Source organism: Poecilia reticulata, chromosome 10, assembly GCF_904066995.2.
Source record: "Poecilia reticulata chromosome 10, P_reticulata-male-v2, whole genome shotgun sequence".
NCBI classification, from domain to species: Eukaryota; Metazoa; Chordata; class Actinopteri; order Cyprinodontiformes; family Poeciliidae; genus Poecilia; species Poecilia reticulata.
The window spans coordinates 30,689,240-30,712,573 of NC_088839.1; the positions used below are offsets into that span (position 1 = coordinate 30,689,240).

General features: G+C 40.3%; 1 protein-coding gene and 1 long non-coding RNA gene across 16 annotated transcripts in view; both read right to left on the minus strand.

The window, feature by feature from the left end:
- LOC145553019 (uncharacterized) overlaps positions 1-1,271 on the minus strand; it is an 87,606-nt gene extending 86,335 nt beyond the window's left edge. The window contains exon 1 of the long non-coding RNA XR_014089192.1: positions 904-1,271. This is a non-coding gene — a long non-coding RNA (uncharacterized LOC145553019). The remainder of the gene's footprint in view (positions 1-903) is intronic.
- Positions 1,272-16,358: 15,087 nt separating this feature from the next.
- Positions 16,359-23,334, minus strand: part of rapgef2b (Rap guanine nucleotide exchange factor 2b) — a 100,145-nt gene continuing 93,169 nt past the window's right edge. For 11 of the 15 annotated variants that reach the window (XM_081611892.1, XM_081611886.1, XM_081611885.1 and 8 more), the window contains 6 exons: positions 22,871-23,038; positions 22,416-22,565; positions 21,404-21,605; positions 20,820-21,316; positions 19,864-20,274; positions 16,359-18,518 (listed from right to left, as the gene is read on the minus strand). In XM_081611892.1, coding sequence (XP_081468018.1) covers positions 19,907-20,274; positions 20,820-21,316; positions 21,404-21,605; positions 22,416-22,565; positions 22,871-23,038 — 1,385 coding nt within the window. In that variant the 3' untranslated portion in view covers positions 16,359-18,518; positions 19,864-19,906. The remainder of the gene's footprint in view (positions 18,519-19,863; positions 20,275-20,819; positions 21,317-21,403; positions 21,606-22,415; positions 22,566-22,870; positions 23,039-23,334) is intronic. The other 4 variants (XM_081611889.1, XM_081611887.1, XM_081611890.1 and 1 more) reach the window with 2 other exon arrangements.

Consider the following 23,334-nt stretch of genomic DNA (forward strand, 5'->3'; position numbering starts at 1 on the left):
TATTTTGAAATGATTTAGTAGATGAAACAAAATGAACAAAAAAGAAAAAGATTTTTAAAAGCTGCACATCCCACAAAAAACAACCAAACATGCAGCGGCTTCCCAACATTCCCCAGTAGAATTGTTTCAACCAATCTAAATGTAGCAATCCACCTAAAATGCAGCAGGAAAACACACGCACTGAATAATTATAGATTTCCCCAGGAACCAAAAAACACAGCAGAAAAACAACCCTCACATGAATGATATGGAAGATTACAGGAAGATGGTCAGCAGAATGTGGTAGTTTGGTTTCTTGGTAAAAAGCAGTGAGGAAACATCAGCAGCTTTCCATTTTAGATTCAATTATGATATGCAGAACGGTACAGCTAGCTGTCATATTGCTTTGAGGTATTTTTCCAACTGTAATATAAACTGGGTGGTAAAAATCCAAACATGAACACCAGTCTTGTGCACCAGAGGACTCCCAGGAAAGTAATATCTAAAAAAAATACTAATAATTGCACATGCATTGCTTTGTGTAGGAGACAATGCATGTTTACATCCAATATGCAGCACAATAATAACCTCAGAGATCTAAACTCACAATGAAACAGCCCAACAAACCAGAGGCTCTAATTTAAGAGAAGATTGCAAAAGCAGAAATACCCACAGCATTATATTCCTATGTGTTCTCTCAGAAACAAACACAGCTTTATGATATACCTGCAAAACACCAATAAGCAATAACCACCAGCAATGTAGATTCATGCATAGTTAATATTAATATGAAACCACAAAAAGCAGCAGCATCCAAGCAGAAATTAGCATCCAAGAGACAAACAGCATCTCTAATGATCAACAAGACGGCAGCAGCATGCACACAAATACAGAAAGCATTAAAGCGCTTAAGTAAAGCCTTACTTGGCTTTTTGAAGAGAAGACGAGGCGTCTCTGGAGTGAAGTCTTGATTAAAAGGTGCAGACAGAAGGGCAGAAAACTTCAGCTTGAAAGAGGGCCTTTGACTCAATAAATAGACTCCTTCACTGATCCTTTGACACAGCCGATTCTTAAAGAATGGTCCAGCTTGTTAAGTGATCAAAGCACTTTTGTTATTAAAAGTGAGCTTCAAAAGTTCCAGGTTAAGCAGATGACGTTTGAGTCACAAACTGCAGAGTGCGAGTGTTTGGAGAGGAGAGCAGGTCAGACACTGCAGCTACAGCTGCTGCTAGTTAAAATCAGCAAAACTGAAAAAAATATGATCTGTTTTAACTGGACTTCCTTTTTTATTTAAATAAGGTGAACATTTATCTAAGGTTACTAAATAAGATAGGACAATATAATAGAAAAACTGACCTCTGGGAAAATTTTGGTTAAAACTGTTTTAGATTTAAAAACGAAAAAAATTCTGCTTCAGTACAAAACAAAAACTATGCTAATAAATAACATAATTACCATAATCACAAATTAATATTCATTGAAGTATAAGTAAAAAGTAAGCTGCAGTCAAAGTTCTCCTAAAACTACATTTTTCACTAAATGTTACTCAAATATAACAGTAAATGTAACAAATTACTAGTACTAGAAACTGCCTCCCTTCATAGGAGCAATGTACATAGTTGCTCCTGTGACTTAAAATGGTAAACCAACAAATGCAATTTTTTTCATGCTGAAAATATTTCTCATTCAGTTTCTAAAAACAGAAATGCATACATTGTCTTTATGGGTTAAACAAATAGAGATCATAGAATCAACTTAGTTTTATTTTTTACTTTGTGTTACATGATCGATTGACAAAAGACAAAAAGGTGATTGCATTATTTATCCATTCAATAATAGACCATAGAAGTGTCAGAAACATTTATCAGATAAAAAAAAAGGTAGATGAAGTGCTAAAACCAGGATTTCATGCTGTCTTTGCATTAAAAACATGGTTTAAAGTCATTAAGGACTCTGTGAAATGTGTACATACACAATGTGGATCTGCAACCCTCAATTGTATTTATTTTCCTCATTTTTTAAATACATTTCTCTTATTTTATGGATTTTACTGCTGTAAAGTGTTATCTTGCTTTGTTTGCTGGTTTTCATCATTTCTCATATTAAATGTGTTCAATAAACTGACCTTTGTTGTCTATGGATACGTTGTCACATGACTTGCTCCTCTGGTTGCCCAGGGTTTGCATGCTCTCACCATGCTGTCATGCACATTGAAATGTTGTCTCTGTTACCGTGGTGACAGACCTGTGACCTGTCCAGGCCACACTTCTCCTCTCAAATGTGACACAGGATAGAAGATCAAAGGATGGATGGCTGAATAGAAGTTAAAAACTCTGGATCAAACATGATATTTAATACACGCTGCAGCTTTGGCTCAAGAGAGAATGATTTCACCATTACGCAACCTGAACTGCAGCACGCCGTCCTGCGATGCTGCAGCAGAGGCTGGAGATGGTCTGCAGCTCTCAGCCCACCACAGAGGAGGTGGGACATGTTGCTCAAGATGTCTATTCCTCATCCTCCCGTTTGTTGATGCCTTCAGGCTGTCCAGCTTGTTGTTGATCCATGCTGCCGCCCCCGCTGCGCTGCCGCCTCCCCAGCACAGCAGCGGGCCGAATCTCACTCAAAGCTGCGTTAGACAACACCAGTCGAGTTAAATGGTTCTTTTGGCAAATTATGTCAAATATCCAAAGGTTTTCAAATCTTTTGAGAGGTTGCAGAGTGGTCAGTAGGACTTGGGAATACAAAGGTGACTGCAGCACAGGAACATGTATCGACATACCGAAGCTCAGGGGTTTATTTTGTTAAGTTTCCAGCAGATAGAGTGAGATGCTCAGCAGAGCATGACTTCAGATTTACAGGTATGCATCTTCAAACATATTCCCACAGCTCAGTGCACCAAAGCAGCTGCACTCCCATGACCTTTTGTTCATGCTTACTTTCATCTCCAGAGCAATGAGTCACAACCCTTCTCTGCATTGTAGAAACTTAAAACCTGTATTATATTCAGAGTGCTCTGTCAGCACTTTACTGTTAATGATGAAATATTGAACTTCTATACAAGAACCTTCTGAAGTATGAAATTTTTGCATGATGACAATTAGATGTGGAGGCAGTCCACCTTATCGTTTAATTATTACTTGTTGAGTATGGATTATGCAAAGCCTTAAAAATGAGATTAAATCTTTGTGAGAATAAAACTCAACCTTGGCTCAGTTCTGCTTCAGTCACCGTCTTAAAGATAATCTGCAGAGAATCGAACTGGAGAAGTTTCAAACCATGGCTTCAGAGAGTCAGATGTGCTTAGGAACCAGAATTATCTATGGTTAGTTTATTTTGCAGCATGTAAAGTGATTCATAATTTTACTCATTAGCTGGAACATCTGTTTGTCCCCAGCCCACAACTTTCCTCCTCAAAGGACCACTCACTTAATAAGCCTGTAATTAAACCTGGCTGCAGTCATTTTTGGTTTCCGTGGAAGGAAACAGAAACAGTAGCAGAACTAATGCTTTATGTTGTGCAGAATGAGCCTCAGATTAATGTGGTCGGTTGTTTTAAGAAGCAGTGACAGCCCAGCTCCTGGTGCGTCCCCGAGCGAGGGCCGAACTTCTCCGCTCAGCACCGGCAGACATGAAAGAGCTGACTGATGTTCGGACCTGGGAGTTTACATTCTGTCCAGCCTGAACCGGGGGCCTTGTGTGCATCAGGTCCTACATTTTAGATACGAGCTTTCAGTGAATTCGACCATGAAAACACTGGTGTACTCCGCTTCCATCAACACCTATCTTGTGTTTGATTTTCTCCAGCTTTGATGTGCCTTTGTGACCTTTGCTGTCTGAGAAGCAGGAGAGAAAATCTTGCTTGTTTAAAGTGAATTTGACTTGACAGCAACAACAACTAACCCTAAAATCACACAGAACCACATCAGATGCAGCATCTGTGAAAAATGTCCATACTTCATCATCGTTTTTTATGTACTGTCTTTACAACAACAAACATGACTGGATTTTGTTGAAATGTTATGTGGTAGTCCTACTCAAAGTTCATCCTAACTGTGAAGAAGAAGGGGGGGAAAATACACAGCTTTCAAAACGTGTTACAAGTCAAAATCTGACAAGAATGAATAAATACAGAATGAGTACACCGAGAGAAACTGGGTTGGGAAAATATCACATTTAAAAAAAGACTAAAGAGTAAAAACCAAAAACCCAAAATTGACTCAAAACGAAACATTTAGAGCCATCCATCCTCCCATTTTTAACTAACAGTGCTGGGCACATTTCCACCAATACGCCAATAATGGAGCTAATTTTTCCATTAGTTCCTCAGCTAACTTTGAAACGCTTCGCACACTTAGCTTCTCCTTGATTCTATGACCAAAACCTAAAGCACAAACTGACTTGGGTGTTTTGTAAACTTTCATTTGAATAAAATTTGATATCTGTGTTGAAGTTTTAGTGATTGACTTAAGAATTTTTCAGGTAGACATTTTTAAGAATGGTTCCCCCCGCCCCAGATTGCTCAAATAAAAAAACGTACAGGGGCAAAATAAAAAAGACAGGAGAGAACAAGTGGTAGCATTAGTGGTAAAATCTTAAGGTTTGAGGAGTATGAAGATTTTAGCAACATAATATTGTCAGATTATTAATAATTATCACTTTTAGCCTGGGTAAATATTTTGACAGAGGAATTTGACAACATAGCAAACTAATAATTATCTTCATTTATCCATCAGTGTGGTCAAAGTTAATTACTTAGAGAGATTTAGTTTCAAAACACGAAACAGAAAGAAAAAAGCAGCAGATAATTTATTGTCTGTTGATTCTTTTTTCTATCAGGTAGTGAATGAATCAAACACTTCGTCCGGCTGCAGATACACAGAAAGAGGTAAACACACCCAGGATTTGACAGGTTTTCCCCACTTACTATCCAATTATTCCTCAGCGTGAGTGAAGCGGCCAGGGAGTGTGGCGATGAGCCGAGCTATCAGAGGTCGGACGTGATGTGAGAGGATGAACTGTTTTCAGCCCTTCAAACCCTGTTAGGCCTAATAGCCAATTAGGGAGGTGAATGTCAGCTCATTGTTTCCAGGCTTGTCACAGCAGCTGGAAAATACAGAGTCTCTGGAATCAGCAGGAACGGAGAATTCCCGGTGAGGCGTCCACTAATGCCCTGAAGGCTGTGATTAATCAAACTCTGGCAGGTATTGACATCTATTGATTATAAATTACTCCTTTTTTGTATCAAAAGAAAGTCATTTGGTGACAGGAGGGTGTTGCGTGGACTTAATGCAGATGGTCACCTGTGCAGTCGGGCAGTATGCAGTGACTCACGCAAATATTCACCCCCTGCTACTTTGTTACAATTTAATTTATATATTTTTTATTGGGATTTTATGTGACAGACCAACATAATCTGTTCCACACACTTATACTTAAAATACAATTTACAGAGACTAATCTCTTTTCCATGCATGAGTACAGTTACATTTAGAAAAATGTGACAGTACTCATGCATGGAAAAAGCGATGGAATCCCAGCCCGGGGTCTCTGCATAGTTTGCTATTCCTCTTCATACGTGGGTTCTCTCTGGGTACCCCGACTTCCTCCCACAGCCCAAAGAGATTTCTGGCAGCTTAATTAGTCTCTATAAATTGTTCTCATATGTGACAGTGTGCAAGTCTGTCGCAGTAAGTAACTGATCAATTAATTGTGTGATTAAATCAAATGAACTTGATCATTTCCATTCTGATTATTAATATATTTTGGAAAGCAATTTTGTTTACAAAAACATCATAATCAATGTTAATGATGGTTTTGTAGGTTCAGATCACAGGATTTCTCTTTTGTCTTTGGTAAAAGACCACAAGCCATTTCTCCCACTAACGCTAGCCTTGTGCGTTTGTTTTGGTTGTATTTACCCAGAATGCCCTTTGGTATTGTTCTCTTCCTGCTTTTGAAGCGTTCTCCAGTCTGCTTGGCGTTCAATAATGCATTTTGGTTCACATCAGAGTTTGACTACACATTCACACTTCCTCAAACGAACCATATTTTCAAACGGAGTGGAGTTTGAGTAAAGTGAACTTCATGTGGGTCTGAGTTATTGTCTTTGTTTTGGAGGAATTCCAGTAGAGGGACTTGAACCCGTCACAGGACTATAAATACTCTAAACGCATCCAAAGTAAGATTAGTAACTCCTTTAGGATGGGATACTCTGCCTTAAAACAGCAGAGCTGCAGGATTTTTATTCCACCAACCGTTTTTCATTTAACCCGTCAGAAGCCCAGAAAGGTGGGCGTCTATAAAACGTTGCATATTGCTCCAGTATACTTATTATTTCCTTTATCTTTACCTTTTATCAGCCAGGTAATGAAGTCATACTTTCACTTGATTGCACAGTTCATGCTGCCAGCGTGAAATGAAAAAGTACAAACGTTAGAAACTAATATTACATTTTTTCTTCTGTTGCTCATTTTTAGAAACGTTTCTCACCAACAGAGGCATTACCACTGCAGAGCAGCAGGATTTTCTTTGTGGTGCAGTTAAGTCCTCGTCATTTCTTCCTCCAGTTTTTCCTTGACCTTTTGACATTTTCCATTTTAGGTCAAGAAAATAGCTTGTAGACAAACAGAGGAGGTCATTCTTCACACAGTTAGACAGAACCAGTCGGGTGTTTTGACTCCTGCGTCATGTTGATTGGAGGATCTGTGAAGACGGGAGTTAAAGACAGCGAGTTCGGTTCCTGCAGTTCAACACACTCACTTTTGCATCAACGAGAATTTGACTTTTTATTTTCAAACGAGCACCTTGAAACCTGGACTGAATGTGTTGCTGGAGGCCGGAGCTCAGACCTGACACCAATCACACACCTGGTTCTCCAATCGTCCGTTTGGGAAACTACTAGTTTCTTTCAGGAACATTTCAGGATACTTTGAATCCTGGTCCAGTGTATGGAGTGTCTGTCTGTGAAGTCAAAAATTAACAGCAGTAATTTGTGTCATTTAGCCTGTCATAAGAGGAAAGATATGGTTGTTATTTATAGGGAAATGTCACAGTTTCAAACTATATTTAATATAATATATATATTTAATTAGTGCATAAATATTTAGTGAGCAAGCTAACTATCTCAAAACTAACTATTTAGATCTGAACTAGCTAAATGTTCAGCCATTAGGAGACTATATATTAGTAATACATCACAATATTTAGCTAGTAATGTCCTCTGGTTATCGGCACATGAACCTGCATATTAACTAAATATTTAGCTCGGAGCTAAATGTTTAGCCTCAAACAGAATACTTGGATTGGTACCCAAACATTTAGGAAGTCAACTAAATATTTATTTTGAAACTAAATGTTTTCTTGGTTAACTAAATATTTAGATAACAATGTAAATATTTAACTTCAAACAACATATTTATTTTGATGTTAAATATTTAACTTGGTAACTAAAACTAGCTTATGAAAGCAAGTTAAATATTTAATTTCAAGCTAAATATTTGTGACCATGTCACAGTATTTATTTTTAATTTGTGACATGGTGAAAACATGGCTGAAAAATGAAACCCTGTTTCATCTCCCCAAACTTGCCAGCAGCTGCTTTTATACATCTTCTGCCATACTTTTTCCTTCTACTCAACTTTCCATAAGCATGCTGGATGCAGCACTCTGTCAGCTTGTCATGAGTCCTCTACATAACTATTCAACCATTCCCAACCTGCTGTAATGAAATCCTTTCTATTTCTCATTTTCTTAGAAGCTGTAGGAGAAACATTTAACGTCGACCAAAATCCTCAAAATAACATCAATCAAAACTTGAAAAGATATTCCATGATATTTACGTAAACTCACGTGTAATTTTAAATTATTGAGCAAATACTTTCCTACGGCTCATTTGATATTTATCTTTCAGTTTGACATTACATTGAATCTGAAATGCTCCCTCAGATGATACCAAACAGGAAATAATTCAACGTGTCGGGTTTTTCCCCCCCAACTCTTCTGAAGAGTCTGATGTGGCTAAATCAGCTCCAAACTGCAAACTTTTCTCCATTTGCCATCATCTGTAAAACAGGCGCCTGCTGTAAATGTCACGCCGGATTATCTTTCAGGATATTAATAAATTACGAATCTTTGCTTACGCTGCGGCAACATTGAAAGAGAAGATTAATGGAAGTTTAATGATCCCCACGGAGAAATTGGATATTGCGGCATTAACAGTTTCACTTTTGACATTTTCAGCAACAGTCCCCGGCCGGCGCTGTATTATTCATACAAAACACATTTAAAATTCCAATAAATCAGCAGACTGCCTGTGCGGTCGTAAATCAAGGCGTGTCACCTGTTAATGGGCCTATTACACTATTTTTCTGTTGTTAAAAATTGCCCCCTCAGTAGGTTGAAACCTTTTAATAAAACTCGGCCCATTCAGGACATTGAGATGAAGGGCCAGCCCCCTCGCTCTGCATGCCAACGAGCTTATTGTGAGTCAGGTTTGTAAGTGAATCCATGGGTGGTTGTTCCCTTAAACGATCCATTTGAATTCAGGGCATCTCAAAGCGTGGCCCTCAGCTATATTTACAGCTTGGACAGAAATCAAACGGGATCCTCTGGGGTTGATGAAAGGAGGGGAACGCAGCGTGTGAGAACACATAAGGAAATGAGTCATTTATTGACTTTCATGCTTCCTACACGTAGTCCATTACACAGAATGTAATGTCATGTGTTTACACTCTTTAACCGAGGAGTGAGGCTTTATGCTGATGTGTGTTGAAAACGATGAAGGGCCGCTGATAAGAACTGACTTTCCTTCCTGTTTACAAGCCTTTAAGTCATTCAGTTTATTGTTTACGTTTTCAGGAGTTCAGTTCACATCATCCATCGCCAGCATGTATTTTTGATCTTTAAAAAAAATCTCCTGTGAATTCTGTCTCGGTCAAAGTGTCAAAATTACTGACTTACAGCCTCATGAAAATGTATTTAGGATGTTTTCACAGCTGATAGTCCGCTAGACTCGGTTCGATCGAGGACCAAAATTGCACTGAGATTGAACATTACATTTTCAGCTGCTGTGATTCGTCTTCATTCCGCTCTGTGTCAAACCAAGAAAATCCTAGAAGAAGAAATATTTAAAAATACAAACTATTAAAATCCTACAACTAATTTGACATTTCTACCTGCATGCTCACTTTTGACCACAGCCGTAAGACAGGTTTCTAGTGATAAACTAGGGATTTTAAGGACAGAATATACAACTAATTACCAACTGGGATCAAGAAAACAAATTAAAATTGACCTGGATAGAAACTAAAAGTAGAGCGTTTATGAGTTGTTTCGCTCAAAATGCCAACATTTGACCCCCTGTAGGGATTTCTTCAACAAATCTACTGGACACACTTTCATTTATTAGAATAAACCCGTCAGGTTAAAAGGCGTTTAGCAGTTAATGAACGTGCTCAGGCTCTGGATGCCACGTCGCACACTGAGGAGGTCATGAACGACATCCAGAGCACAAAACAAGGTAAAAACTGAGAAAATACTCATTTAATTGTAATTAAATCTCAGTAAAAAAAGATTGTTGCTCTCCTCCTGTTGATAAACATTTGCAATTCTTTCAAATGCAAAAAGGTCAGATGTGCTGAAAAACACACTAATTGATAAATGAAGATATTTCTTTAAAGTGCTTAAGATAAACCAATATAGACCCCCTGTGATGTCATGAGGTTTGATAAAGGAGCTAAATGAAGAAACTGATGGGAGTGAAATTCAGAGCTTACAGTAAAAACATGATGAGTTGGAAACCAGAGGAGCAGAGCAGAATCAGGGAAGGCAGAGCAGCTGTGAAAGGAGCGACTCAGAGCTGATGCTGCATTCAAGTTACCTGGGAAGTTTGAACTCCAAGCTGGATTTGTCGAGGTAACAATGTTTCTTGTTTAGAAGTCAGAATTGCATGATGACGACGTCCATAAACATTGTTTCAGTAGCTCTTACAAACATCGTACTAAATTTCATTTTCCATAAGAAGACACCACTTTGAATTTGTTTGGAAGTTGATTTCAGATGCACTCTTACATCTGTGTGTTGAAGGGAAAAAGTCCCACAGCATCACGGGGCCTCCACCATACTGAACAGTGGGTGACCCTTACAAGTGTTTCTCACTTTACTGAGTTCAGTCCAGTGGCTAACAGAAACTGTTCTCTGTGTCTTGGTATATTTACCCCAGGGACAAAAGAAAACCATGGACCATCAGTAAGATGTTCAGAGGATCAATTTAAGCATAAATTAGCTTCAGTTTCATTCTAAAGGAATTGTTTAGGCTGTTGTTTATTTTCTCTTCACTTTAAGGCATCTTTAAAACGGTTTAAAAACAGTTTTAAATCCAACATGTTGCTTCTTCTGAGCCAAAACTGTGTGGCTGAACATTGAAGTTCTGGATGTGAGCGCTGTCCTCTGTAATTCCAGACCTTTATTCCATTCCACGGCAGAAAGCGAGAGGATGTTTTCCTCCTCAGTGATTTTCTTCTGCAAACACCATGAATGATAAAAGAAACAGGACAGAAGTGCATCGGCTGGCGGGTTCCAGTGAGTCGTTCAGAGAGAACAGAGAGCGAAGAAAGATATTTATTTATGGGATTAATCAGAGTAGATACATAGAGACGGACGTAGATAGATAGATAGATAGATAGATAGATAGATAGATAGATAGATAGATAGATAGATAGATAGATAGATAGATAGATAGATAGATAGATAGATAGATAGATAGATAGATAGATAGATAGATAGATAGATAGATAGATAGATAGATAGATAGATAGATTAGATTAAAGCAGAGCAGACGGTTTATTGGGCGTCTCCCTCTTCTTATCGCTGACCATGTGCAGGTTCTCTGTCAGAGGCGGGTCTCACTATCGTCTCATCTTCCACAAAAAGGAAAATTCAAGAGCCAAAGAGGCAAAGCAGAGGGAAGAGCAGCACCAGCAGCACATAACAAGAAAACATGAATCATATTTCATTTCACAGCAGATGAAATGTGACTGATGTTCGATAAGAAAACACCCACCTGGTTTGGAGCTGATTATCTAAAAACACTGTTAAATGTAGATAGTGGAAAGTAAACTGAACCGGCCAATTTCAAGGCAAAACCAAATAACTGCATACATTTGATGCAAGTTCAGATTTGTCAAGGTTGCAGGTCGTCCATAATAAGGCTGCTTGCTTAGTGTTGTCTGTTCTGAAATGCAGCACACTTTATTGTGGTTCCTGTATGATTTATTCATTTTTATTACAAAGTAATATTAACAGGGAGCCTTGAATCAATTAATAATCATTTTACCAGAAACTCTTGTGAGACTAAATTAGTGAACTGTACAAAGACAAACTTGTCACAAAAATCTGTTCTCCACAGAACAATTCAGGAATGGAATAAATTACCCAAAACGTCAGATTTAAAAAGTTCACTTACTTTTAAAAGAGCATTGAAATTGCATTTGTTAATTCCAGTTCCATGTATGTAATTTGTAAAATTTGACTAATCTTAGGTTAATGCTAAAATTATTTCTTATTTTGGATGGATTTTTGGTATTTCATCAACTGGAGCCCAGGAAGATTAGTAAGTACTTTGGTGGAAACTAATGAATAAACAAGTAAACAAATAGCTTTGGATTAACAGCATGCTTCAGAATAATCTGAAATTAAAGCCCAGAGTAAACACCAGCGGTAATTAAAAATAACTCATGCTGATATTAAATTACATTCCCCTACCTGTGAAGATGGGTGTGATAAAAGCAGCATGGGCACTTTTACAAATATTTTTCTAATCAAAACAAATTTTTAAACATAGTGAGCATGTTTTCACCCTCATTCTGACCTCCCGTGGATTTATCACAGACAGTTGGACAGGAAGGCATCTGGCCAGAGCAGCTTTTATTAATCTTCCTCTTTCTCAATTCTCTGACTCTGACAGCCTTAAACTGAATTGTCTTTCAGGTTCTGTTCAGACCCGCCGAGTCCAGACAAACTCTGTGCAGGTGGTGACATCTCCACTCCCCTCGGCCCTCACTGCAACCGCCTTCATCCAATTTACCATGAAAGGAGCCCAGGCAGCCCCATAATATGACCTGCAGCTGCTGCGATTGAACATGGTGGACAACTCTGGGCCCGGGCTTCACACAAATAACCAGCTGGCTATCTACACAGGCCGTTTGGCCGCCTGCTACCCCTCGATAAGGTCCGCTGCCCAGGGAAAGAGTGGACAGGTCCACCTGGCAGCATTTTGTGGTAAACAGTGCCCCCTGGTGTCAGTGGGAACAAAGCACAGTCGGATGAGTGATAAACCTCCCACCTCTGACAGGTGGCGGCGTAGTGTTGGACGCTGACTGCTGCAGTGTTTCCTCCTAAACTTGATGGCGGGTGTGTTTTCCGTTGTTGCAGTTCCACATGCAGTCTCACGTCAGTCACAGTTATCTTTCCACAGCAGGCGGCTGCAGGGAGAGTCATTTTTTTCCTCCCTTCAGATACTTTATCACAGTGAAAGCATGATTTGTCAAAGCTTTGGATGTGTTTGTTTGGAGGAAGGAAAAAAAAAGAAGAAGCTATTTTTGCCAGGATGCGTCATTTTCGAGCCTTGCAGGCATTTATTGTAATGAAATAAACTTCTTTCCTGGAAAATACAAATAACCAGCTGTTACCTGCAGACTAGAAATGAATAAACTGGATCTGGACAAAATTGGTACATTTCTTTCTCCCAAAGTATAAAAGATGAAAACATCTTAAGAATGGATCAGCCGAGAAAAAATAAAATCACAAAAAATTACTTGATAACATTCTTAAACCTCTTTTTTTCATCCTTTATGCTCTACTTGGACAAAAAAAGAGTCATTAACTGAATGTAACTGAATAAGTCTGAGCTTCCTATAGTTCCAGCTTGTGACATGTTATTTAACTCCAGCTGATGGAATGAATAGATTCTTATTTCTTAAACAACCACGAGGATAAAATGCTTCAGAACAATCAAATCAGCAAGCAGAGAAAATATCTGAGGAGATTCAAGAAAATACTGGAATTGGGTTAAAAACTGTCCAACACATTATTAAAACCTGGAGAGACCAAGTAGCTCATAATGACAGAAAAATGCTGCATTGTTTCAGAAATAATTCAGAATTTAAATATGTTGCATGTTTTTTTTATTCCACTCATCGGTGGGTTGAACTTTGTAGAATCATATTTCATTGCCTTTACAGCAAGTACATATTTTAGTTTGCGACACCAGTTTCAAATTCTCGATTGAATTTACGTCTGGACTTTGACTAGGCCAATCTAACACATAATTCTGTATTGATCCAAGCAATTTTCTTGCATCTCTGGCTGGATGTTTAGGGTGAACATCCACCTCAACCCTTCTGCAGCCTCCAACAGGTTTTCTTCCAGGATTATTCTATATTTAGCTCCATCCATCTTCCTATCCACTGTGATGATCTTTCCTGTTTCATTGTTGACTTTTCTTCTGGCCAGGTTTGTCCAGTCAACAGATGTTAGAACCTAACTCTGCTCAAACAGAGATCAGCTGGTGACTGTTTACTGATTAGGTGATTTCTGAAAGCAGTTGGTTGCACCAAATTTCATTTCAGGGTTTCAGAGAAAAGAGGTCGGAATACAAATGCACTGCTTTGTGTTGGTGTGTCTCATAAAATCCCCATAAAAACAATAACGGTTGTAATGTTGAGCATGAATGCCTCTAGAAGGCCGGTTAAACTGCATCATAGTTGCAAAGTTTCGGTGAAGTCCTAAAATAGTGAGTAAAGTTGATATTCTACCCTTATTTAAAGGGTTGAGCTTTTTCCCCTCATTTCGCAGCTGGGTTGTGTGTTATTTTATTTTATTTTATTTATTTTTTTCAGCGAGTGTGACAAATTGGGGCCCTGGGCTCAGCGTTAACGGGAAACAACACGATGGGATTGCATTATTCATGAGGACTGGAAATGTCGAGCTGTGATATGGTGTCGACCAGCTGCAGTCAGAATGTCAAACCGTTGCAGAGCAGGGCATCTCCACCATCTGAGCCAGCGCCGATAAACAAGAAGCCGAGGCGCCGAGCTGCAGCGGAGGGAACGTCAGCTCAGCTGATAGAGGGGGAGAGCCTTTACGACTACCACCAGCTTCATCAAAGAATGGGAATTAATCACATATATTGGACATCCTGAACATTTTGAAAATATGACATTTAGGGAAACAGTGCCCTCTGGTGGTTAAAACAGAGGAACATCTGACATGCTTTCTTGGATCTATAGTCCATACAAAACATATGATTTTAGTCTGTTCATCCATTTTCCTGCACGCTTGTCCCTTAGTGGGGCCGGGAGAGTTGCTGGTGCCTATCTCCAGCTGGCGTGCCGGGCGAGAGGCGGGATACACCCTGGACAGGTCGCCAGTCTGTCGCAGGGCAACACAGAGACACACAGGACAAACAACCATGCACACACACGCGCACACCTAGGGGCAACCTGGAGAGGCCAATTAACCTAACAGTCATGTTTTTGGACTGTGGGAGGAAGCCGGAGTACCCGGAGAAAACCCACGCATGCACAGGGAGAACATGCAAACTCCATGCAGAAAGACCAGGGCCGGGAATTGAACCCAGAACCTTCTTGCTGCAAGGCAACAGCTCTACCAACTGCGCCACTGTGCAGCCTAGTCTGTTCAGTTCTGGCTATTTTTTTTAGCTCCTTTCAGAAAGAGCTGTTTCAGGGCCTCTTGTCTTTTAGAATCCAAATGAGCTGCTGCTGGCCAACGACCCTTTAAACTGACATCTGGAAATGGCTGCAATGATCCTGGTGCCAACAGGAGCTGAAAGGCCACTCAGCGAGGAGGAAACCATTAAAGGACAAATAAAAAGCCAGGTTGCAGTTTACAAATGGACAAATAGCATGATTTTTATAGACATGCCATGTGCTCGGTAAGTGTTTGGTTACAAAAACCTTTGCTGCATTAGGTGGAGAAAGGAGGAAACGTACAAGTCTGTGAACAGCATCACATCTAAAGTACGGTGTTGGCAGCATCATGAGGAGGGGATATAATGAAGAAATATTGAAGAAGCATCTGGAGTCAAGTTAGGATGTTAAAGCTTGGAAGCAAATGGAAAATGATTGTAAGAATACAATTTAGCACATAATTCTATAAAACTCTGAGTGTCAAGCAAATAATTGACTGCAGAGGAACTAAGACATTTTAAGATTGATATCACATTTTTACAAGAAACATTTCTAAGTTTTCATCATCATGGAAAATGTCAATTTCCATGACTAAAAGCATAAATTTCCATTCAAATAGATATTTTCAGATATCATAAAGTCAGAATTGTATAAGTAAAAATGAGATAATTAAGTCAGACATTTGCTATAAAAAGTGACAGAAGCCCTCCAAGGCTGAAGTGGTAAATATAGAGATGCACATCCGGTTACTTTCCACAATGATTGAGGTAAATCTGGGCTCTTTTCCTGCATCAGAACGACATTGAACTCACCATGGACGCCTCGATGGGATCCAGAAATATACTCACCTCAGACCGAGAGGAAGAAACGGCATCATGGCTGCATCAAGTCTGGACCAGAGATGTTCTGAAACCGTTCAGATCTACATTTACCACCTCAGGCTTAGAGGACAACTGGCGTTTTCATCTCAAATGTCTGATTTTATAGTCTTAATACTCTGAGATGATTGTATTTTTTTTCTTACAAATTTCTGACCCTACGTCAGAGTATATTCAAATTTTAGTATCATAAATTTAATTGTGGAAAACTGAATTTTTTTTTCTTATAAGTGTACAAATTTTAAACAGTTTCCAAGTTTTTTTCTTAGAAATATGTTATTTTTGGGAGGAGATTTTTGGCAGAAATTTACTCCTCCAATTTGTTTTTCTTGTATCAACAATGGCTCCAAATCTCAATCAGTCACCGTTTTAATCTGAACTGAGCTAAAAACAACTTTATTTTTACATTGTGTGAAAAAAAAATCTGGTTTGAAATAAAATGTTGCTGTAAGTAATTTCAGTTAACTCCTTAACTCCATTTCCTCTCAAAATAAAATATCTGGAAAGGTGTTGTAAAAGGACAGCAGGAGTAATAAAAAGCTGCCCAGAAGTAATAAGCTTTGTACTGTTATGATTTGCAGCTTCTCTGTTTTATTAAAAATGAAACTGCTAATAACAAAAGCCAAATGAGAAATGGAGATGTGGGACCTGCACAAAACAATACAGAGCAAGAAAATGAAACTGGGAAGAAAATGTTTCAATTCTGACACAATGTGGTCAGATGGAAAATTAGCAACACGTTTTTATCAGGGTGAAAACCTGGAGGAAAAGAAACAGGGCATTTAAAACTGGGTCTTTATGCAGTATTTATTGATTCCCAGCTTCATATAAACTGGATGTTGAGGCATAAACATTTTACATTTGAACAAAAATATAACCAATATTTACAATTATTGTATTAAAAATACAAAAACAACTGATACGTACTCCACCAACTGTCTTTTTAAAAGACATACAGGTTAAAGTAGTACAAGAAAGAATGAAGAAAAGAAGTTCGTCACCAGCTAAATGTACACACCTCACTGACATCACACACCGAACGCAGTAGCAGTTCTACCTACTACACTTATCTTTATGCTTGTACAATTTTTGTGCAACTTTTTGTTTTTCAAATTACGACTCGACCCGCTAATATGCACATTATCTTCAGAGCTGAATGAAAGTAAATGATGCATAACTGTGTTACAAACAAATTATTAACAATCAATCTGCAGCCGTTACAAAAAGAAGAAATCATTTAATGTGTAGTCACAGAACACAGTGGAAAACACTGCAGTCGTTCATCTATTTACTCAGTCTGTAGCTTCCAGGACTGATCAATGTGATCAGTGTGACGCTGTGATAGAAGGAAACAAAACGTTCATTTTCTTTTCACAATATTCAAAGTGTGGCGATTGGCAGCTTTGAAAGAAAAAACATGATAATTATACTTCATATGTCACCTTCTTCACCGGAGTCAAAAATAAAAACTAAACAAATGTAAATCTTGAGTCACTTCCACTGACGGCCAGATAAGGAGGAAACTTTGATATACAGAGGCTGATGTTTGTAACAGACAGGAAGTATTTCTGAGGATGAATCAAGAAGCACAACAGCAGAGATGGAAACACATCCTCTACGACACGGTAACACACGGTGGGCCGAAGCCACAAACCGTCCAGAAAATAAACAAAAAACACCACAAAACTCAAACTTTTTAGTCTGGTTGTTTGTTTTAAAAAAAGGAGCATCAGAAATAAGGCATTTCATCCCGGAACAGTTTGATTTGCATTGTGAACGACCGTGTAAAGACATGTCTGCAACCGTGGCAATGTAAGGCGCTCGGACTTTCACTGGATGCGTGTTCAGGTCGGAAAACGGCCTAATCTGAGTCAGTGGATGCTTTTATTTTGAAATATTCTCCCAACTTTACCCGATAATGCTTCCTGAAATGTGCACTATGTCATCTCTCAATACCAAGACAAAAAAATGGAAAGGTATTTATGTTTTAATCATAAATTCCTGGTTTTAGTTTAACGTTAGGGAGACGATCATACATGATTTTGAGTGAGTGTGCTTTTCTATTATCTCCCAAAGGTCAAAACTGTGTTGTGTTGGAACACAGAGGAGACGAGCTGCGACATGAATGCTTCGCTCCTACCCTGGAAATCAAATCAAACATTACAATTGTGCTCAAAGTGCAAGAATTAAGAGTATCTTGTAGGTACAACGAGTTGCATGTCAGTATACTGCATGATGGTTCTCCACATCAAGTCTCCTCTTAGCTTCAATTGTTAATTTAAACCAACAAGTGACACGCGTTCACACGTGAACAAGAGATAATACTGGGTTTAAAGTTCAAACACTCCAACAACAGACGGGTCGTTTCAGTCCAGGTTTCTGTTTTCAGCCCCTCGAGTGCAATCACTTAAAGGAAAATAATCAGACATGGGAAGAAATCTAGAGGGAAGTTGAAGATGATGAAATCGCTCACTATTTCTCTCTGTCTTTAATAAAAAGTCTTGTTTTGATGATCTTTAATTGTTCAGGTTTTCCTTTTCAAAAGAGAAAACGAGAAAGTGCAGATGAAGCTCGACACGTCATGATTCTGCTGCGTCAACAGGCGGCTGTTTTCTGTCTCTCAGTTTGTTTTTTGTTTTTTTTATATTTTATTTGTCCAAAGTGCCAGGCATTTTGTCATTGTCTTTGACCTTCTCTCCGTCTCTTCTTCACAGTATTTTTTGCATGCAGGGTCATCAAACCCCCCATGATGCTTTAAGGCAGGGGAGGGAGACGAGGAGCGAAGAATCCAGCGACTGGAGGAGGCAGGCACGTACGTAGCGAGTTGACGAGTCTGTAGGTCTGTCTCTTTAATCCAGCCCATCTGAAGGGGGCAGGGGGGCACAAGGGGCTTCAAGTTCCTACAAATCAACATCCAATGCTGCCCCTCAGACTGCAGACACCTGCTCATCCTCTGTGGAGACAAAGACAAAGAGAGACAGTTAGCAGCAAAACCTTTAGGTCTGAATTCAGATAGAGTAAAATATTCATATAGTATGTGAATCAATATTCGAACGTGTGTCACGTAAAGGGTTATTCCTGCAGCATGCATGTGCTTATTAATGAAAAACTAAAATATACCAATTAGTTTAACCTGGTAAGAAAATAATCTAACTAAATTCTGAATGTACGACGCAACATGTACCAAGCATGGCACATCTGATTTGGCCTTTCACCTCACTGTTCACAGTGTCTAAACTCGGCAACATGAAATCACTTGGGAAGCCAAAATATTTTAAATTAAACACCCAAAATAATTTATTTAATAATTATTTTTCAGATTTTCTGCTCAGCAGTTAATTAAATATGCAATATTTGTATCAAAACAAACCAGAAAAGAACAGATTTCTGGAGGTCTGCGAAACAGACAAACATTTTCCTTAATAAAAAAGGTTTTCTAACTGAATGTTGACCGTTTTTTATTTTGTTGGTCTAGAGTTAAATTTATATGCAAACCTTTGATGAATATATCAACGTTTGCAAAAACACCCTGGATTTTTGTGGCTGTGCCTTTACCGAAGATAAATAATTAAAACGTCTTCAAGAAGACTGCAGTAGTTAATTGAAAATCTCCGGATGGAGATTTGTGTCATCCTTAAACTAATCAGGGAGAAACTCAACAGCTGCGTCAGAGAACAGCGATGAGACAAAAGCTGTCCAAACTCCTGGCTGGAAAACTGTTTTTTAATGTTTTACTGGCAGAGTCACTATTAGCTCTCTTGTATTTTGTTGTAATTGTATACTGAGAACAAAAATGTTTTGAAATAACATTAAGAAAAATTAATCAAGCTAACTTTCTGCGTTTTTTGGCAGATGAAACAGCAGAAGGACTGATTTGCTCCTCCATATGTTTCCAACACTGCCACCAAGTGGAAGCATTCAGGTACTACAGGAACCTTTTGTAAAGTAACTGTCCTGTTGAGACTTTCAGCTTCTCTCTTTCCAGCAGCTCAATATTTACACACATGATCAATAGTTTTCTACTAAATCATGAGAAAAGTCCACTTATTGCAAAGGAGTGGTGTGCATGCTGGAGGTGCAGGCTGGTTAAAGTTCAGAAAGGTGAAAACAGATGATTGCCCTCAAGCTGTGGTTGTGTGAGAAGAGAGTGAGAGGGAAGCGGTGACCGATAGGAATCATGCTCCATGACCTGCGGTGACCTTTACAGTAAGCAGAGGGACGGACTCTGCTGGTGCTGGGGGAGGGTCCTGGTGTTTGTTTCTGTTCACATGCAGCCTCAGTGAGGAGGAACTGTTTACCTGCCATGTGGGGGGCGGCCCTGCCTGCTGACCCCTCACACCGTCATGGTCTGGGGGCCTCAGGCGTGTGCCGGGCCAACGGTTTCCTCAGAGCCACTAGTTTGGGAGACAAGGACTCACCCTCCTCTTCGTCGTCGGGTTCTTGCTCGTCTGCGGGGGAGCGGGTGCGGTGGAGGCTGCCCCCCCGGTGTTTGGTGGCCTGGTGGGCCTGGTGGGAGTCGGGGGACTGGGTCACCATCCGCGAGCGCTGCAGAGCCGTGGTGTAGTCCGGTGGCCGGCGGCTCGAGTGGGTTACCGTCGTCGTGGGTACGGGCGGTGGCGGGTGCTGTCCCTCGGCGAGGTCGGAGAGGGTCAGGGCGGTGTAGCCGGGCGGAGTCGGGGGGGGCTCCCGGTATCGGCCCTCCTTCCGAGCTGAGGGGACACAAAGGCAGCGACATGGTGATGCCTCTGAGTACGAGCTGACCATCGGTTTACCAGAAAACATCCAACACATACACATACTGCAGCCTTCACCAACTCAAACTTAAGACTTTTAAATAACTATTTAGGACCATTCTGAATTAAATTTATTGTAGTGCCAAACTTTTTTTTTGCACAGAATGAACATAGCATCGTGCAGTTTGGCAGCAGAAATGAGCCAGTGGCGAAGATGAACGTTCAGGACCAGGATTTTAAAGCAAAGCTCAGCGAAGTGTTGCTAAAATACTTCTGCAACAGAGTCAACCTCAGAAATCTCATCTCAGTTAAGAAGAAAAAGGACTGGACACTCTCTGAGCTGCAAAACTTTATCCAACAGGAGTCAAAACAGAAACAGGTTGGGTAAACTGCACAGTACAAGTTTGTCTTATTCAAACCTCTGTGCTGCAAAGTAACAATACTACTCTAACTTGAGAACAGATGAGCAGTGCTTTCTAGATAAAGTTTGGTTGACTGACAGGACAAGAACCAACACTCACAAAGAAAGACTTTACCCCCAGCTGTGATGGGTGATGGAGACGGCCGGCCGAGCTGCTTGGCCTCCTCCGACCCGGTGGATGTGATGCTACTCGTCTCTGCGTCTGCGTTTACGTCCTTTCCTCCTCTCCTCTTGATCGTCCCTGTGTCTCCCTCTGATTCTTCTCCCCAGTAGGCGGCTGAGGATGAGGAGGAGCTGGCCGATGCCCAGCTGCCCCTGGCCTGCGCCGCCCAAAGCGCCGCCGGACCCCCTAACAACGCCTCCGATGCCGAGGACAGCCCTCCAATGCCGAGCTCCCAGCTGCGGCCCTGCTGCATGTTCTGAATGTTGTCATGGGAGCCAGAGGAACAGGAAGTCCAGGAGCCGCGGCCGCTGTCTGCAGCGTCCAGAGACACGCGATCTCCCTGATCCTGAGTCAGTTCCTCTGAGCTGGGCGAGGAGAGGACGGTGGGGCAGCCGGCGTAAATACCCCGACAGTCCTGCATCGAAGAGTAGGACCTGCAACACACATTCATAAAAAATATTAATGACTTTACTTCCACTTTCCCGACATGTTTAAAAAAAAAAAACGTTTGGTTACCGTACCCCAGACTGTACTGATCAGGGTCGGTCGTGGCTCTTCTCTCCAGCCGAGGCCCCCCCATGTGGGATTCGCCAGCTCCTCCAGAGTGACGCAGTCTCCGCTCCTCCTGCGCCATGTCGAAGGACGAGTTACTGACCAGGCTGGAGCGGGACGAGATCTCGCTGTGGCCAGAGTCCGAGTAGGCGTCACCCGACCTGCCATAACCTGGACCGACACAGAGAAGATCAAGACGTTAAACGTAGATGTGTGACTGAGTTAAAGAAGATAATTACGACATATATAAAGTCTGATATGTAAAGTCTGATATTCATGCTTTCCTTTCTGCACTGCAAAAGAATTTATGTCGCTTCAACGTATTTTAGCTTAATATCTGTGTTCAAGAACTTTCTGGGACAAAGAGTATGTCCCAATCAATAAATTTACTGTATTTATTGATTTTCAGTGATGCAGATAACGATAAAACTGTAATCCTAAGATTTTATTCTTAAGTCAGTTTTATACACCCAGAAGTATAAAACTGACTTAAGAATGCATGCACCAATGCAGATTGGTGCATGCAATCTGCATTTTATCAGTAAATCAGATTGGTGCATCTCTACTTGGAAATGGTGCATGCAAAAATATCTTATTGTCTTTTTTGCAGTAGGAATCTTCTCTAAAGGATGTGTCACCTCTGCAAGCAACATTTTAAAAGATTTACATATTAGGTTCAGATGAAATGGGGAACAAAAAAGATTCTGGGTTTCAACAACACTAAAGCCAAACTGGCTGAACTTAAAAAAAAAAAAGTTAAAATACTGACCCTTTTTTAGTCATTTTCTATTTTTACTGAACATATTAGAACCATAACTGCTAAAAAAAATAATTATTTTGGAATAAAATCCCAGATGTCATGTCTGTAGGAAAAAAAGAGCGCGATAAATTAATACCGCTGGCAGCCACCAGGTGGCATGAGCGGCGCACAGTGACTCAAAGAGCTCAAAGTGTGGCGAGGGGTGGGGGTAAAGAGCTTACCCTTCTTTGGTGAGCTCTGGGGGGAGGTGGGCGGAGAGGAGAGCTGGGAGGAGGCGTTGGACATGGTGTCCTCTGGCTGCCTCCGGTGCCTTTCGTTCCCCTCCTCAGACAGAGACAGGATCTTCTTCAGGGACTGGGGCGAACTGGTGCCTGTGGACATTTCCAATAAAACAAGCATAATTAGCAGGAGGAACACTGCCATTTCCCCGGGGGGTCAGGCTGCATTGTCTGGGATTTTCTGCTAGTTTGTTGGGAGGCAGCCTCTAGGTGGCATCATTGTTACAGAGAAAAAGATACTTTTACTGTTTGGAAAACTAAACCAAACAGATTTTTCATCCCTAAATGTTACTAGTTTATCTGCAGCAGATGTATCTCATAGCAGCTCTGAATAAACCAGCTGCATCAAACACAATTTAACACCTAAACTGGAAGACAAACGTTAATGGTTTTCCTACCAAAAGGTGGCAGATCCTTGACTGGCACTCTTTTCCGGGACGGGTAGAGCGCCACAGTGGGAACTTGCAGGACCTGGTTTCCTTTGGCTAACTGGCCCCGCTGCTGACTGGCTGCTCTGGACACCACTGGGGAAGTGTCGGGTCGCTTCCCACCAGCATTCTTGGGCACTGAGGATGTAAAAGCAGGAGTTCATTTTTATTTCTCTAAATCAAAGAATTCTCATTGGGAATGTGGGTGGGAATGTTGACATGGACAAACTTTTATTGCCGATTTAACACTGAAAAGAAATTAATCCTCAATTCTCAGATTTTGTTTTTTTTTAAATTTACATTCTTTATGTTGCAGATCATCTAGATGTGTTTGACATTTTAAATAGCAAATATTATATATAAAACACGTAATGGCTTACAAATAAAAAGCAAGTATTATGCTGATCAGAACTGGGTAAGTAATAACATTAATT